At 34.1% G+C, this 18,167-nt stretch overlaps 1 protein-coding gene across 2 annotated transcripts; it reads left to right on the top strand.

Moving 5' to 3' along the window:
- Positions 1–1,788: 1,788 nt before the first annotated feature.
- On the top strand, positions 1,789–5,871 carry LOC132178754 (myosin-binding protein 2). 2 transcript variants are annotated; one of them, XM_059591282.1, is made up of 5 exons: positions 1,789–3,409; positions 3,503–3,685; positions 3,771–3,827; positions 3,918–5,173; positions 5,262–5,871. In XM_059591282.1, the coding sequence occupies exons 1-4, from the start codon at positions 2,056–2,058 to the stop codon at positions 5,144–5,146; spliced, it is 2,823 nt and encodes a 940-aa protein (XP_059447265.1). In that variant the 5' UTR covers positions 1,789–2,055; the 3' UTR covers positions 5,147–5,173; positions 5,262–5,871. The 2 variants fall into 2 exon arrangements, with proteins under 2 accessions (XP_059447265.1, XP_059447264.1); XM_059591281.1 differs by having other exon boundaries at positions 3,771–5,173.
- Positions 5,872–18,167: the final 12,296 nt, after the last annotated feature.

Raw genomic sequence — 18,167 nt, 5'->3', positions numbered from 1 at the left:
AGTTGAAGGGTTTCGTTAGGGTAGGGTTAAAGGATCTTTCAAGGGTCATGTTTCTGCTCGTGTCCCCTATATTGGGGGTTTGGGTAGGGTTGAAGAGTTTCACTAGAGTCATGTCACCCTCCTCTGTTTTGGTGCCTATACCGCTTTATGCGGCCCATTCCTTAGCTTTTGCCCAAGGTTTAAAGGACACAAACATTTGATACCTTTGAGGTCATTAGCACACTCATTTCCTGTTTAGTGTTTTTAAATTCGAGATAATTTCTTTCGTTTAGTTTGTTGTTGGGGAGTCCACTTCTCTTGAACTTTTTGTTCCTTGTAACTCCTTTCCTTTTTATTGAATGATTTTTTTAAAAAAAAAAAAAAAAAAAATTAAACCCTTAGATTTTTTTTAATGACTAATATAAAGGCCGGTAAGAACTATCACATCAACATTGTGAAAGAAAAATGAAGTGTTTAAAATTATTAATAATAATAACGTACATCCACAATATTTAACAAAATGAAATGTAATAGAAAACAGCCAGAAAATAAAAGTAGCCGCCTAGACATTAATAATAGTTTTGATATAATATAGTAAAACAAAAATAAATAAAAGAGTTTGAATATGAAAACATTCTCAAAGCTCCATGGATAGAGATGCATCATGAACCCAAGCATCTGTACATTTAACGGGGCCCACAAAATACTTTGAAAGTGGTCCACCAGCTTCTTGGTACGTGGTTGGTAGGCCACCCCATTTTGCTGGCCGAAAAAGAAAATGGGTCGGAGCTGGCAGGAATGACCTTGAGAAGGTGTTTGGATATCAACTTAACTCTTATCCCCTGGTCGAGTAGGGTTATATAGGGATGATAATTCGTACTCGTGTCGAATTTAAATTGTGTCAAAACATAGATATAAGACTATATAAGAACATGTTTGGGTTTACGTTTGAGAAATTTAAAAATGCATTCAAAACTCAAAAATCCGTTCGAAGAAAAAAGTATGTTTGGTAAAAAAAAAAAATTGAAAGTGTTTTTAAAAGTCCAAAAAACCTAAAAATGGCCAAAACACATTTTTGACAAAATGTTAAAAATGAAACTTTTGCCAAAAAACGTTTTTTGCCTTAAAAGCTCTATGTCTCAAACGCAATCTCAAACATGTTCTAAGTCAATCTTAACCCAACTCATTTGATTAAACAGATCAGACCGTCAACTCTAAGTTACTAATTTTGTGTTGGGTTTTAGACAGATTCATAGTCATATTGGGACATAAGTATAAGACAATATAGGTCAACTTTAACTAGACCTATTTAATTAAATGAGTTAGACCCTTCAACCCTAATCGCTAATTTTGTATTAAATTCATACTGAATTTACGCCTTATGGGTCGTATAAAAAATTGCTACCCTACTTGTATACAGTTTGGTTCATACGGAGTGGTGCAGGAGTATTGGTAAGGTAGGACGGCAACAACATAAGCTACTGTTGCAAGAAATATGTTAGTAAAATTGTATTCTCTCTATATGGCACCCACATACACATATGACATAACATTGGTGTAAAAATGCCTCAAACAATTTGAATGAAAGTAGGTGATTCTGTAGCCTCCCAACTATTTGTTTGCAAGTTTCAATGCTTGTGTTTCCTTTAATCAAGCTCTCCATTTTGAACATGTAAAGTCCACAACTGGAATTTGCAAGTTGCCAAACGTTAAATGTTACTTAATTGTGTGAAAAGCAATATAGAAGAAGATTCTTCGAAAAGACATTCTTTTATTTTCCTCGACTCAAACACACATTGTTTAGTCTTCTTTGGTTGTCATTCCACGCGAACCGCCTTTCACAGTCTAAATAAAACCACTCTCTCATTTACATTTGTTCTACTCTCTCTATCTCTCTCTATTGGAACAGTTCAACATCTTGTTCCTTCCAATACCTTTCTCTTTTGATCTTCTCCAATATTCTCTTGGTCTCTCAGCATCATCGCTAATACTAGCCTACAAACTCTCTTCTGAAAATTCTCTCAATTATATCTCTCTGCTCTCTGTACATATTAAGAACAGAGCAGAACATCATCAATGGCTGCCAACAAGTTTGCCACCATGTTGCATAGGAACACCAACAAAATCACCCTTACCCTCATCTACGCCATCCTAGAATGGATTCTGATCGTGCTTTTGCTCCTTAATTCTCTCTTCTCCTATCTGATCGTTAAATTCGCCGATTACTTTGGCCTTCAAAAGCCCTGCTTATGGTGTTCTAGGCTTGATCACATCTTGGAGCCTGGAAAGTATAGTAATTCTTATAGGGATCTTGTTTGTGAAGCTCATGCCTCTGAGATTTCCAAACTGGGTTACTGCTTGAATCACCGGAAACTGGCCGAATCGCGAGATATGTGCGAGGATTGCTCGTCCTCATCGCAGCCTGATTCTCCTGAACTGTCAAAGAGGTTTGCTTTCTTTCCATGGATGAACAAGATTGGTTTGATCCAGAACGGTGATGAGAAGGTCAGTGAAAACGGGGAGAGGAATTTCAGTTGCTCTTGCTGTGGTGTGCTCTTGGACAGCAAGTTCTACTCTCCTTGTATATTGATTAAGCCATCTTGGGGGGATTCCGATTATACCCAGAAGCAGAATTTGACTGAAGAACCTGGGGTTGATGCGCAAATTGATGAAGGTGATTATTCAGATCGAAGCGGATCGGATTTCGCGATTAATCTTTGTGAAGATGCCCAGAGTATTGAAGAAAGCAGGGGAATTCAGATGGTTTCTGATGATGTCGTTGATGATGGTTCTGGAAGAAAAGCAGAGGAGACGGAGGAGACATGTTCTGTATGTGACTCTGGCTGCAAGGAACTGGTAGCTGATGAAGACGGCAACTTGAATATGGTTATGGAAAAAAAGCGAGAACCCGTGAAAGTGGAGAATTTGAATGTATCCACGGTTCATGTCAATTGTAGTACGGACAGATGCCCTGAAATTCTGCCACAGCATCTCGAGTTTTACATCGATCATCAAGATTGTAGATTGATTCCAGTTGAATTGATTGGTTCTGCTGCCGTGGAAGAGCAAGGTCAACCAAGGTATAATGTGGAAGATCAAGGAAATTGTAATAATCAAGATGTAATTTTGGATTTTGATATGCATGTTGAAGAACAGGCAGAACCCGTTGTGGAGAATTGGCACAATTTAGGAGAGACTGTGGCATTACTTTCAAAAGACGAGGTTGAATTGCTTGAATCCCTGGTTCTGGTTGAGAGTGACAGTATCTCTGTCTTGCACACAGAAGAAAAAGATTTAGTGAGGGAAGAATATGAACAAGTTGCTACCACTGAAGCAACTCAAACACCATCTAAAGATGATGATCATGAGGATCAATCAGCTGCAGCTGCAGCTGCAACAGCCAGGAAAATGTATTCAGATGCTCATCGTGGTAGTCCTATTTGTTTCATTTCCTTCGACTTTTATTTGTATGCTATATTTGGAGTGTCTATAAATAGTTCTAATGATTTTCTCTTACATGCAGCACCTGAAGAAGCAATTCAAATGCGAGGCGATGAATTCAAAGTAGAGATCTCAATAGGGACGGAGATTCCTGATCAGGAACCACTTGATGAGGCTCAAACCCAAGAATTTCTCCCATTATATGAACACAGACAAGAAGATCCTTCCACCAGCGCAGTCTTACAGCAAGTTGATGATGATAATGGTAAGCTTTTAGTTTATTGTTTAACCAACTTCAGAAATTGGACTCTCATGTTTTGGCATATGTTAATCTGGTATTCTTATGTTAGGTTCTGGGCAAACAGAAGAAGAAATGTTAGAATTTAAAACCATGTCAGTAGAAACAAGTAAGCAAGCTGTAAACTGCGATATATCCTTATGTTCGGAGCTTAATGAAATTGAGGAAGAAAAAGTTCCTGATACACCTACTTATGTAGAAGGTTTGCATCACTTGCACAAGAAATTATTACTGCTTGAGAGGAAAGAATCGGGAACAGAAGAGTCCTTGGATGGAAGTGTCATTAGTGAGATTGAAGGTGGTGAGCTGACCGTTGAGAAGTTAATATCAGCATTGAGAGCCGAAAGGAAGGCTTTGAATGCTTTATATGCAGAACTAGATGAAGAGAGAAGTTCTTCAGCAGTGGCCACCAACCAGACAATGGCAATGATAAATAGGCTGCAGGAAGAGAAGGCAGCAATGCAAATGGAAGCTTTGCACTATCAGAGAATGATGGAAGAGCAATCTGAGTATGACCAGGAAGCTTTGCAGCTTTTGAATGAGCTTATGGTGAAAAGGGAAAAGGAGAAGCAAGAGGTAGAAAAGGAGCTGGAAGTATATCGGAAGAAGGTCCAGGAGTATGAATCCAAAGAAAATATAATGATGTCGAGGAGAAGAAGAGATAGTAGTACAAGAAGCACAGGTTCTTGTAGCAATGCTGAGGATAGTGATGTGCTATCTATTGATTTGAATCATGGAGCAAAGGAAGAAGATAGCTTCTTTGGCAGTCAAGAAAGTAGCAACCTAAACACTCCGGCCGATGCAGTTCTATATTTGGAAGAGTCGCTTGCAAACTTTGAGGAAGAGAGGCAATCAATTTTACAGCAGCTCAAGAAGTTGGAAGATAAGCTCTTCACATTGAGTGATGAGGAGGAACAACATTTTGAGGATGTCAAACCAGTTGAGTATTCCTTCCAACAGAATGGAAATGGATACCATAAGAACTCAGATTCTGAGAGTGAAGAAAATGGTGTTGAAAATGGCCATTCCAAAGAAATGAATGGAAAGCATCATCAAGAGAGAAGAATCAGAGCAAATGCAAAGAGACTTCTTCCCCTTTTTGATGCCATTGGTACAGATGGTAAAGATGGTAAAGATGGTTTGGTGAATGGACATCATGAAGAAGGATTTGATTCTGTTGCACTGCAAAAGTCCTTGGACACCGAATTTCAGAAGAAGGTTGCTATTGAAGAGGAGGTAGATCATGTGTATGAGAGGCTACAAGCACTTGAGGCAGATAGGGAGTTTCTAAAGCATTGCATCAGCTCCTTGAGAAAAGGAGATAAGGGTTTAGATCTTCTCCAAGAGATTTTAGAAAATCTTCGTGATCTTAGGAGTGTGGAGCTCCGTGTGAGGAACATGGGGGATGGTGTTTTGTATTCACTTTGAGCTTAACTATACTCATGAGGCTAATAGGTACTATCCTCTGACTTTTGCTCATTTTCTCCTAGAATTACATTGGAATACCATTTGTTGATTAATTCTGTGCCCTTGGTAAATGCAGATTTCTCTATTGGAGCTGATTCACAGCTGCAAATTAGGAAAAGAAAGCACCAACCTTGGGGTGCTTAATGTTACATGGCATCAATGAATGCACCTCTGCATTTTCAAGAAACTCAGTGGGAGTCTCCTAATGGAGAGGGAGGTTCCTGGCATGGTCTATTTGGTGATGTTGGTGGACTACAAATCTGAAGTCTGCTTCTTTTTCTTTTTTCTTTTTTCTTCTGGTTTTTGTGTCCATGTAAGCCCAAATTTTTGTGGGTAGTGCCCATCACCACCTTTTGAGGGAAAGGAGGATGATGAGCATGTGTGTGTAGGCACCCTGTCATTTGTATGTTGTGAGAAAAAGGCCTGGCTTGCAAAGCTGGAGAGATCCAACAAAGATTCCAGTGCCAGGTACATAGCATTTAGTCTATTTAGACAGTTAGAGTTAGGGCACTCTTTTTGTCATTTTTTTAATCTTTTGGAGGAAGCAAAAGGGGTAAGCCATCCCTTCTTTCTCATCTTTGCATCATTTCATCATATGAGGTTTGTTTCTTATCGAGGAGGAGTTGAGAGTTACTTGTATACTGCATATATCCATTTGTAAGTACATAAAATGAGTGTTTTTCTTTTTTCTTTTCTTTTCTTTCTCAGAGTATAGTATATAAAGCGAGCGTTAATTTATACTGGAAACTGATAGTATCCATCTCATGATTAGGGTTTAAAGTTGATCCTATTCGGAGTGGAGTTATCGTATAATGTATTATTTATTTTGAGGGTTATGATTGAGATGGATGTACAAAAATGAGATATTATATTGAGAACAAGAAGCAAATATTCCTTTGACAATGGATTTTTCTTTAAGCATAAACAACTCTTGGTATCAAGTAGAATAAAATATATAATAGAAACAAAAGGAGGTTGGTGTTAACAGGTAGGACTGTAGGTATCTTGTGGAAGTAATATTGCAAATTTTATAAAATACGTTTCAGACTCATACCAATTTTTTTTTTTTAAAAAAAAAAAAACAAAGAAAAGAAAAGAAAAGGGTATTGTATTTGGTGGCAGGGCTAGAGTTTCCTTCAATACATTGTGCTACCAATGTTGACAATGACGTATTAAGTGCCGTCTAAAGAAACATTGACATTTTACTTATAAAAAAATAAAATAAAGAAAAATTTACTTTACTCCTGAAGTTTCAAGACTTTTTTAATTCAAACCCTAATATTTAAAAACTGATAATGTACCTCATTTATGTTTCAAAAATTTTCAATTTAGACCTTTCGTCACTAATTTCCATCTAATTGGACAGAAATTTTTTTTTTAAAAAAAAAAAAAAACATTAAGGGTAATTATGTAATTTCATAAATTTTCGTCCAATTTAATGAAAATTAGTAACAGAATGTCTGAATTGAAATTTTTTGAAACATTAGAGGAGTACATTGCTAATTTTTAAACATTGGATTCGAATTAAAAAGCTTCTAAAATTTTAAGAATAAAGTGAATTTAACCCTTTATATATATATATTATAGAAGTCAAAATAGGTGCATTTCTTGAAACTCAAAATAGGCTTGAGTTTCCCTCAGCCTGGGCCTGACCAAACAAGACTGTCCGCATGAAGATGCTGAACACATACCGATTCGAATGCACATCTTTGTGGAACTTAGGCTTTTCTATTTAGCAAGTGAATCAATCAGTGCATGTCCGAGAGCGTGTTTGAATTTGCGATTTTATAAATAAAAGTAGTGTTGCAGAAAATTGATCATTTGAGATTATAATTTTAATGAAAAATGAACAAAAGTTGTTATATATATATATATATATAAAGAGGTTTAAATAATTAGGGAACCAACCGATGCGGTCGCCGAACTAATTGTTCCTCGTGCAGAGAGGACAAGCCCAAGCAGGGTTTCTGTGGAAGAAAAAAACTAATAATAATAATAATAATAATATATTTGGTAGAAGAGGCGGCTGATATAATGTATTTGTCATCATTAATATCACCGACTTTCGGCGTTGTTTCAAAGATAAATGATGATTATGTTAAGGTTAGCTAGGCTTTCATTTGTCCTTTTGAACGAGGAGGAGTTGTAACGCAAACATGTTCCTTTAGGAGCTGTGATACTCTGTGCCCATGTTCTTGTACTTTTTTTTTTAAAAAAAAAAAAAAAAATTATTATTTTTTGAAGTTGTAAACAAAAATATTTGGATTTGTTATAACGAAATAGTGATAATAATTAGGACTGACAAATTTAACACAATCCGATATAAATACGACACGAAATTACCGGGTTTTGATTTACTTTAAACAAGTTTGGGTCATAAATGGGTCAACCCATTTATTTTGCTCTTAACAGATCGTGTCACGGGTCACTCGTTGGTGACTCGTCATACACGATTATTTTATTATTTTTTATTTTTACCCTTAATGGGTTTGGGTCATAAACGGGTCAATGTTATGACCCGTTTACTTTGATAAACGGGTCAATTGGCCTGTTTATGACCCGACTCATCACTTTCATTTAAAAAAAAACTAAATAGGTTAAATGGGTCGTGTCGGGTGATCCACGAAATTACCGTGTCATGTCTGGGTTTGGTGGGGCCATTCCATTAGCTAAACAAGTCGTGCTTGAGTTTACCCTAAATGGGTTGCGGGTCATTACGGGTCGACCCGTTTTGCCACCTCTTCTAGTGATCCTACTAGGGCGAAGAAATCTGCATTTCTGTTGACTTTTTTATTTTATTTTTTAAGAAAAAAAAAAAAAAAACAATAGTGAAAATAGAATCCAAAATGATAATAGTGATCAGCTGGTTTTGGATGATATAGGGGTGTTGATGGTTGCACTTCTGTTGACTTTTCTTATTATTTTTTTAAAAAAATACGAAAAATACAAAAAATAAGAGTGGTGAAAATAGGACCAAAATTATGAAAGTGATCGGCCAGTTTTGATATACGAGGGTGTTTGATAAGTATTTGTTGCTAGTACTTGCTATCGGTTATAATCAATAAATGCTCACGTTAATGTTTGAAAATTTTGTTTAAAATTGTTGACCTCTCCTACTATAATCCAAATCCAATAAGAAACAACTTGGATTTTTTCTTTTCTTTTGTCTGGTATAGAAAAATTGATACTTATGTCAACTTCTGAAAAAAAAAAAAGAAAAAAAAAAGAGTTTTTAAAATTGTTTACGGCCCAAATCGAATGAGAAACAACCTCGTTAGAGCATCTCCAGCAGTAAGAGGTATTCTACCTAGTTGAAAAGCACAATTCTCTATTTTAGCTACTAATTTTTTAATATCAACTCCAACAGATTCTTTATTTCATTAAATATTATTTTTTAATCTTTCATTTTTTTTTTTTTATCCACGACCGCTTTTGCATCATCTTGTAAATTGCAATAGAATTGATTCACGCAGCATACCTGTGTGTTATTTTTATTTTTTCATTTTTAGTTTGTCAATTATATGCATGCTATTCTTTTTTTTTCTTTTTTTTGAGAGTTTTTAGTAATTCAAAAGACTTGAATTTATATCATAAATTCATGAACAGAGAAAAGAGAAGAGAGAGAAACGTTGAGGGAGAGAGAGAAGAGAGACAAAATAATGTGGAAATAATATTATATTCAATAATATAGTGTGCTACAGTGAATAGCAATATGAAGCTATTCACTGTAATAGTTAAGGTATAATAGCTAATATGAAGCTATTATATTGGAACAAAAAAAAATGACAAAAATAGCTAAATGTAGCTAATATTTCCTTTTTAGCTACACTGTTGGAGATGCTCTTAGCTGTTAAGAGATTTTTTTTTTTTTTTTGTCTCTATATTTTAAATTCTGTAATTTTTTGTCTTTTGTATTTATGCTGATTGTCTGTATTTTGTTCTTCCTCATCTATATAAAAAATAATAATAAAAAATAAAATAAAAACCTTGTTTGCCTTTCAATTAATGTATTTACATGATATGAATGAAACCCGGCCGGTGAACCATGGAGCCCTGAACATATATATATATGAAAATGAAACCATTCAATTTCTCTCTTCCATGGAATGGGGTAGAAGTGAAAATGAAGAGTTGGATGTTTTCATTTACCCTCATTCTCCAAAGTGTGAAGATAATGTTTTTATTTAATTAACAAGGATATATAATTGTGATGAAAGTAGTATTTTTGGGTCTTCAATCATTTTTCTTTCATGAAAATATCAATTTAATTTTCTTTTATTCTTTTGGAGGAATCCAATAAATGGAGAAGGAAAAATCAAATTAATGACATCCATTTTATAAAGGCTGATTATCAAATACTAATTATATTGAAAAATTGCATGTCAAATTAAACACTTTTACATTTTTCTCTCCAAAATACCCTTAAATTTATTTAAAAATAACCATTTGATAAAATTAAAATTATTAAAATAAAATTTAAAAAAAAAAAAAAAAAACTAAAAACAACAAAAAGGGGTGACCATTTTCATATTTCCCCCCTTAGTATATATATTTTTTCAAATGGTTATTTTTATATATTTTTTAATTTTTATTTATTAATAACTTTAAGAATATTTTGGGAAAAAAAATGTAGAAGTGTCTAATTTACTGCACGATGGTAGTATGTGGGATCTCAATGTCACTTTTTAAAATTTAGAAGCATAATTTCAAAATGAGTGATAGTTCTGAGGGTTAAAAGTATATTTTCTCCTACATTTAAAAAAGAAAAGAGAGAACATATACAAGGGGATATTGGGGGTATTTGTTAAACCCCACCGCACTGTTCATGGATAAAAAGAAAAAATAAAAATAATGATTAGTATGAGAAAATGAAAAGGTGGTATTGGAAAGTAAAACATTTTGTTTTGTAGTAATTTTTTTATTTAAATAGTAATAAAAAGTAAATGATGTGATATAAAAAGTGAATGATTTGATATAAAATTAAGAACGTTTTTTTTTTTTTTGGAAAAATGAAGTGAATAATGTGGTGAGTAATGAACACTGCAGTGAGATTTAACAAACACCCCCATTGTCTTCTAGCAAAGCAATAAGAAGTGATAAACAACTTAGAAAAAATAAATAAATAAATAAGAAGAGAAAACCATCAACACCACCCCTACACAAAGAACCACAAAAAAGTAAAACAAAAAACAAAACAGCAAACTAGCTAGAGCTCAGAATATAATCAGAGTATTAGAAAAAAGAACAAGCCTTAGAATCTAACAATATTTATGTGTATTTTGTAATGAAGTACACATCTTCCTTTGAATATGCAAAACATTATTAAATATTTACAGACATTGATGAGTTTGAATGAGTTCTTGAAAGCTGTTTTCTATTTTTGTGTTTTGAAAATTATTTTTCGTGTTTGAAAACTGAAAAGTGCTACATAGGTCCACATTTGAATATATTACAAAAAAAGAAAAATTGATATGAGTTTAAGAGTTTTGAGCCTTTATCAAACCGCTCCATGAATTTTTATTTATTTTTTTAATTGTTTTATCCTTTAGCTTTTTGAGTCTGTTCACATTATTAAATCAATCCTTCCATCCAATTCCGTCATTTTTTTTTCTTTATGAAGCCTATAAAAAAAATACATATACCATTTTCTCAAAAATAAAATAAAAGAATAATAATTGGGGATAAAGGGGTGACAAGGAGCACTCCATGTGGCCTCCTTGTTTGGCAATGGACTTGAATAGTAAATTTTTGGTTTTGAAGCAATTAATGTGATATAAAATAAATAGAAGTTTTAAATTTTTACTATGAAAAAGTAAAAAATTTTGTTTTGTAGTAAATTTTTTTTATTTAAATAGTAATAAAAATAATAATAATAAATAATTAATATGATATAAAAATTAAAAATATTAGAGAGTTGAATTTTTTTAAATAAATTAAGACTTGCACAAGTCAATTGCCAAACAAGTGGCAGTTGCGATCCACCCCTTCAGTTAATGTAATTAGCTGCAAACAACCTTGTCAATGGGGGTAAGGGGAAAGGACATCCACCTTTTCTTTTCTCTCTTTTCTTTTATTTTTTCAGCGGAAAGCCGCTACCATGGAGGTCAACCTCATGGTGGTTTTGTAATGTTTAATTGGGATGATGGGCGTTGGTGTGATAGTAAGATATAACTATGGTGAGATGTTCGCAACGTTATCGGCCCCAAAAAAAACTTTATCATTGAACCAAGCGTAGGCTCTTTTAACGGCTACCAGTCAGTTTTTGTGAGAGCTGGGACTACAAAAGGTAAAATTAGGGAACCTACCGATGCGGTCGCTGAACTAATTGTTCCTCGTGCAGTGAGAACATGCCCAAGCAGGCTTTCTGTGGAAGAAAAAAAAATTATATAATATATATATATATATATATATATGTTTTCTCCCTTTTTGGTAGAGGCAGCTCATGTATTGTATTTGTCATCATTAATATCACTGACATTCGGCGTTGTTTAAAAGATAATGATGATTATGTTAAGGTTAGGTAGACTTTGAGCATGAAGGAGTTGTAACGCAAACATGTTCCATTAGGAGCTGTGATACTCTGTGCCCATGTTCTTGTACGGTTTTTTTTTTTTTTTTTTTAATTATTATTTTTTAAAGTCATAAACAAAAATATTTAGATTTGTTATAACGAAATAGTGGTAGTGATTACAGCTGATAATTTTGACACAACCTGATATCTGACACGAATACAATACGAAAGTATCAGGATTGGGTCATAAATAGGTTAACCCGTTTATTTTGCTCTTAACAGATCATGCCGTAAATTACTTGTGGGTAACCCACCAGACACGATTAAATTTTTTTTTTTTACCCTTAACTGGTTTAGGTCATAAATGGATTCATTTTTATGACCCGTTTACTTTGATAAATTGATCAATTGGCTCGTTTATGACCCGACTCATCACTTTCATTTAAAAAAAATAATAATTAAATGGGCTAAGCGGGTTATGTCGGGTGACCAGGAAAATTATCTTGTCGTATTCGGGTTTGGTGGGACTGACCAGTTAACTAAACGGGTCGTGTTTTGGTTTACCCTAAATGGGTCGACCCGCTAACCCGTTTTGCCACCTCTTCTAGTGATCCTACTAGGGTGAAGAAACATTTCTGTTGACTTTTTTTATTTTTATTTTAAAAAATAATAATAAAAAAAAAAAGGATGGTGAAAATAGGATCTAAAATGATGATAGTGACCAGGTGGTTTTGGATGATATAGGGGTGTTGATGGTTGCACTTCTGTAGACTTTTTTATTATTTTTATTTTTTTTAAAAAAAAAAAACAAAAAAAAACAAGAGTGGTGAAAATAGGATCCAAAATGATACAAGTGATCAGCCAAATTTAATATACGAGGGTGTATTTGTTGTTAGTGCTCTAATAGGTTGCTATTGGTTATAATAAATAAATGCTCACGTTAATGTTTGAAAAAGTTGTTTAAAATTGTTGACCTCTCCTACTATAATCCAAATCCAATAAGAAACAACTTGGATTTTTTTTTTTTTGTCTTTATATTTTAAATTCTGTAATTTTTTGTTTTTGTATTTATGCTGATTTTCTGTATTTTGTTCTTCCTCATCTATATAAAAAATAATAATAAAAAATAAAATAAAAACCTTGTTTGCCTTTCTATTAATGTATTTACATGATATGATGATTGATGCCCGGCCGGTGAACCATGGAGCCCTGAACATATATATGAAGTGAAAATGAAAGAGTTGCATGTTTTCATCTACCCTCATTCTCCAAAGTGTGAAGATAATGCTTTTATTTAATTAACAAGGATATATAATTGTGATGAAAGTAGTATTTTTGGGTCTTTAATCATTTTCTATCATGAAAATATCAATTTAATTTTCTTTTATTCCTTCAGAGGAATCCAATAGATGGAGAAGGAAAAATCAAATTAATGGCATCCATTTTATAAAGGAGCTGAGTGCCCCTAGCTGATTATCAAATACTAAATATATTGAAAAATTGCATGTCAAATTAAACACTTTTACATTTTTCTCTCCAAACTACCCTTAAATTTATTTAAAAATAACCATTTGATAAAATTAAAATTATTAAAAAAACTAAAAACAACAAAAAGGGGTGACCATTTTCATATTTTCTCCTACATTTAAAAAAGAAAAAAGAGAACATATACAAGGGGATATCTGTCTTCTAGCAAAACAACAAGAAGAGAGAAACAGCTTAAAAAATAAATAAATAAATAAGAAGAGAAAACCATCAACACCACCCCAACACAAAGAACCACAAAAAAGTAAAACAAAAAACAAAACAGCAAACTAGCTAGAGCTCAAAATATAATCAGAGTATTAGAAAAAAGAAAAAGCCTTGAATCTAACAATATTTATGTGTATTTTGTAATGAAGTACACACCTTCCTCTGAATATGCAAAACATTATTAAATATTTACAGACATTGATGAGTTTGAATGAGTTCTTGAAACGTGTTTTCTATTTTTGTGTTTTTGAAAATTATTTTTAGTGTTTGAAAACTGAAAAGTGTTACATAGGTCCACATTTGAAAACTTATTTAAATAAAACTATTTGGGAAAAAAAAAAAAAAAAAAGAAGTTAGTGTTTGAATATAATACTAAAGTGTTTGAATATAATACCAAAAAAAAAAAAAAAGGAAAAATTGATGAGTTTTGAGCCTTTATCAAACCGCTCCATGACTCTTTTTTTTTTTTTTTTAATTGTTTTATCCTTTAGCTTCTTGAGTTTGTTCCCATTATTAATCAATCCTTCCATCCAATTTTGTCAATTTTTTTTTTCTTTATGAAGCCTAAAAAAAAAAAATTTACTTAAACCATTTTCTCAAAAATAAAAAAATAAAATAAAATAATTAGGGATAAAGGGGTGGCAAGGAGCCACTCCCTATGGCCCCCTCTTTTTGTGATATAAAGTAGATAAAAGTTTTGAATTTTTAGTATGAAAAAGTGAAAATAATAATAATAATAATAATAATAATAAAATGATTAATATGATATAAAAAGTAAAAATGTTAGAGAGTTAAATTTTTTAAAACAAATTAAGACTTGCGCAAACAAGTCCAGTAGCGGTAGTTGCGATCCACCCCATGACTTAATGTAACTAGCTGCAAACAACCCCTTGTCAATGGGATGGGGAAGGTAAGGAAAAGGAGGTCCACCTTTTCTTTTCTTTATTTTCTTTTATTCTTTTAGCGAAAGGCTATTACCAATGGAGGTCAACCTCATGATGGTTTTGTAACGTTTGTAAAGTCAGAGAATTTGAATATTTTCCACCTTGCTTTAATCTAGCATAAGCTAATGATATTTATAATCTGGAGCGTTACAATTCAAATATATAAACTCTCTTTGAGATAAGAGATAATGTAATCTATCTATAGAGTTTCAAATATGTAATTTATTATAATCTAAAATACAGCTTGTTATCTTGAGTCTGTTGGGATAAGACTGAAAATTATCTTATGAGAGTATTTATCCTTTACACTCCCCCTCAAGCTCAGTGGGGGTGTAACAACTCTGAGCTTGTCTCGTAGTATTGAAAACTGGATTGAGGATAAAGGCTTGGTGAAGATATCTGCAACTTGGTCTTTGGATGAGATAAACCGAACGTCTAGAGATTTTGAAGCTACCATATCCCTAACAAAATGAAAGTCGATCTCCACATATTTGGTTCGAGCATGAAAAACCGGATTGGATGAGAGGTACTTGGCGCCTATGTTGTCACACCATAAGACTGGAGGGTGGGAGACAGGGATCCCCAATTTGCATAAAAGAGATTTTAACCATGATAATTCTGCTGTTGTGTTTGCTAGTGCCTTATATTCAGCTTCTGTACTTGACCGAGCCACTGTTGCTTGCTTTTTAGAACTCCATGAAACAAGATTTTTTTCTAGAAAAACGCAGTACCCCCTATAGACCGATGGTCATTTTGACACCCAGCCTAGTCAGCATCAGTGAATGCTTGCAATTTATTGGATGTTGATTGCTGGATTTTTAAACCAAGATGAATAGTTTCCTTTAAATATCTCAATAACCTTTTTGTAGCCTGCCAGTGAGGTAATAAAGGTTTGTGCATGAACTGTGACATTCTATTCACTGTAAAAGCTATGTCAGGTCGAGTGATAAACATATATTGTAGGGCACTAATCGTACTTCAGTAGAGAGTGGGATCCGAAAATACCTCATCATCAAATGCAAATAAAATAATTGAAGTAGGCATCGAAGTGCAAACAGGTTTTGCATTAGCCATTTTTATTCTCTGTAAAATGTCTAACATATAACAATGCTGAGAGAGATGAACACCATCTGGTAGCCGTGAGACCTCAATGCCAAGAAAAGAAATTAACTCACCCAAATCTTTTACTGCAAACTCAAATGCCATGCTACAGAGTAAATTATCAATTTTTGATGCAATTGAGCTAGTGATAATTATGTCGTCAACATATATAAGAACATATATGTACAAGCAGCAGATTTATATATGAGCAGAGAGGTATCTGATTTTGAAGCCATAAAACCAAACTCTAGTAATTTATTGCTCAATATGGAGAACCAGGCCCATGGTGCCTATTTGAGACCGTAGAGTGCTTTCTTAAGACGACAAACATGGTTGGGAAATTGAAGGTGGGCATAACCAGGGGGTTGTGACATGTAAGCTTCCTTAGATAAATTACCATGTAGAAAGGCATTTTGAATATCAATTTGTCTAAGTGACCAACCAGATGAAATTGCAATAGACAATACCAAACGTACTGTTGTTGGTTTAATTACCGAGCTGTAGGTCTCTGAATAGTCGATTCCAGCTTGTTGGTGAAATCCTTTTGCCACAAATCGTGCCTTGTAACGATCAACTGAACCATCCTCCTTCCTTTTTATACGGAATACCCATTTGCGTCCAACTAAATTCTTGACTGTAGAAACAGGAACTAAACACCAAGCATTATTTTGTAAGAGTACATCAAACTTAGAATTCATAGCTGTTCTCCAGTGAGGATCTATGGAGGCTTCTGTATAATATGTGGGTTCTATAACATTGAGAGCACTGTTAGCTATGAGAGCATGTGGGGATGAGTATTTTGTGGAACCATCAGAGAAAGGCTTTGGTTTGGTAATATTATTTTTTGCTCGTGTGAGCATGGGATGGTTGTTTACTGTTACAACTGGTATAGGGATATCTAGGTTAATTTTGGCAATTGGAGAAGATGATGAAGATATGTGATGGAGGGGTTGTTGAGCAGAGGACAAGGGCACGTGAGGCGTAGGATTTGTTGAGGAGAGAATATTGGGCACATGAGTTGGTGTAGTTTGTGGCGTGGGCTGTGCGGAAGGATAAGTCATGGGTTGGGTGGAGAGAGGAATGGATGGGCACACGGTTTGGATTCTAGTTGAGGGGTTATTGTCGTGTGTAGGTGGGAGTGGGACTCTAGCTGGAGGATTATTACCTTGTACGGGTGGGATTCTAACTGCAGGGGTATTGCCGTGTATGGGTGGGATTCTAGATTGGAAGGGTATTGCATAAGGGTAGGTGTCAGACATAGGAGAGAGGTTGTTGGATAATAATAAGATTTGTTGGGTAGACATGAGTATTATCTAGAGGATTTTGTGTTTCAATGGATAAATGAGTTTGCAGGGGAAATATGTTTTCTTCGAAAACAATGTCTCTGGCTATGTAAAGACGACCAGTTTTGAGATTGAGACACTGATAACCCTTACGACGTATACTATAACCCAAAAAAAATACATTGCACAAATCGAGATTGCAGTTTATGAAAATTATATGGACGACGATTTGGCCAACAAGCACACCAAAAAATACATAAAAATGTGTAATCCAGAGAATCTTTGAATAAAATTTCATAAGGAGATGAATTTTTCAAAAGAGATGTGGGCATGCGATTTATGAGATAACATGTAGTTTGAAAAGCTTGTTCCCAATATTCAAATGGAACATGAGCATGAGAGAGTAGAGCTAATCCAGTTTCGACTATGTGGCTGTGGACAAGAGAGATGATGAAAAATACCCAAATTTGTGAGAATTTTGTTAAGGGAGCAATATCTGTCTCCCCAATCAGATTGAATAGTTTTTATTTTTGAGTTAAAATACCGTTCAACATATTTTTGGAATTTCAGAAAAATAGAGCAAACATCACTTTTGTGAGATATTAGAAATAACCACGTATAACGACTATAGGCATCTAAAAATGAAACATAAAATTTATTGCCATTTGTGGAAAACATAGGAGCTGGTCCCCAAACATCAGTGTATATCAATTCAAGAGGATGATTAACACATGTTGAGGACAAAGAAAAAGGAAGTTGTATGCTTTTTGACATGTGACAAGTAGAGCATGTTAAAGGCTGATTATTTGAAGAAACTAATAAATTAAATCTAGACAAAACATTTAAACAAATGCGAAAAGCTGGATGCCCAAGCTGTGCGTGCCAATTTTGAGGAGACGTGCGTTCCCCAACATGAGCAGATGCAGTTTTGAGCGACACAGAGGATAAATGAGACTGGATTGCGGACGGAGAGACATATGGAGGTGGACAACCAGGATTGACCTTGACTGGAAGCTTATATAGCCCACGGTCATTTAGGCCTTGAAGAAGAATTTTCCCCAACCCCTGTTCCTTTACAAAAAAATACCAAGGATGAAACACAATGAAAGTATTGGTTTCAAGAGTGAATTTATGAACAGATAGTAAATTTTTTGTGATGGATGAAACATGTAAAACATTTTGCAACAAAAAAGATGCATTAGGAGAGGATAGAAGGGTGTCACCCGTGTTTTGAATGGTTAAACCCTTACCATTACCCATGTAGACTAGGTCAAATTCGGTGTAGTTGATGGATCGGTGGTTGAGATTATTGAAATCGGATTTGAGGTGATGGGTGGCGCCAAAATCGGGGTACCAATTTTGGTCTAGGCCGTCTGATGGAGTGGAGAAGT

This window comes from Corylus avellana, chromosome ca4 (assembly GCF_901000735.1).
Source record: "Corylus avellana chromosome ca4, CavTom2PMs-1.0".
Classification (NCBI taxonomy): Eukaryota; Viridiplantae; Streptophyta; class Magnoliopsida; order Fagales; family Betulaceae; genus Corylus; species Corylus avellana.
Note: the sequence above shows the minus strand (reverse complement) of the source record. Positions and strands in the feature narration are given on the sequence as shown.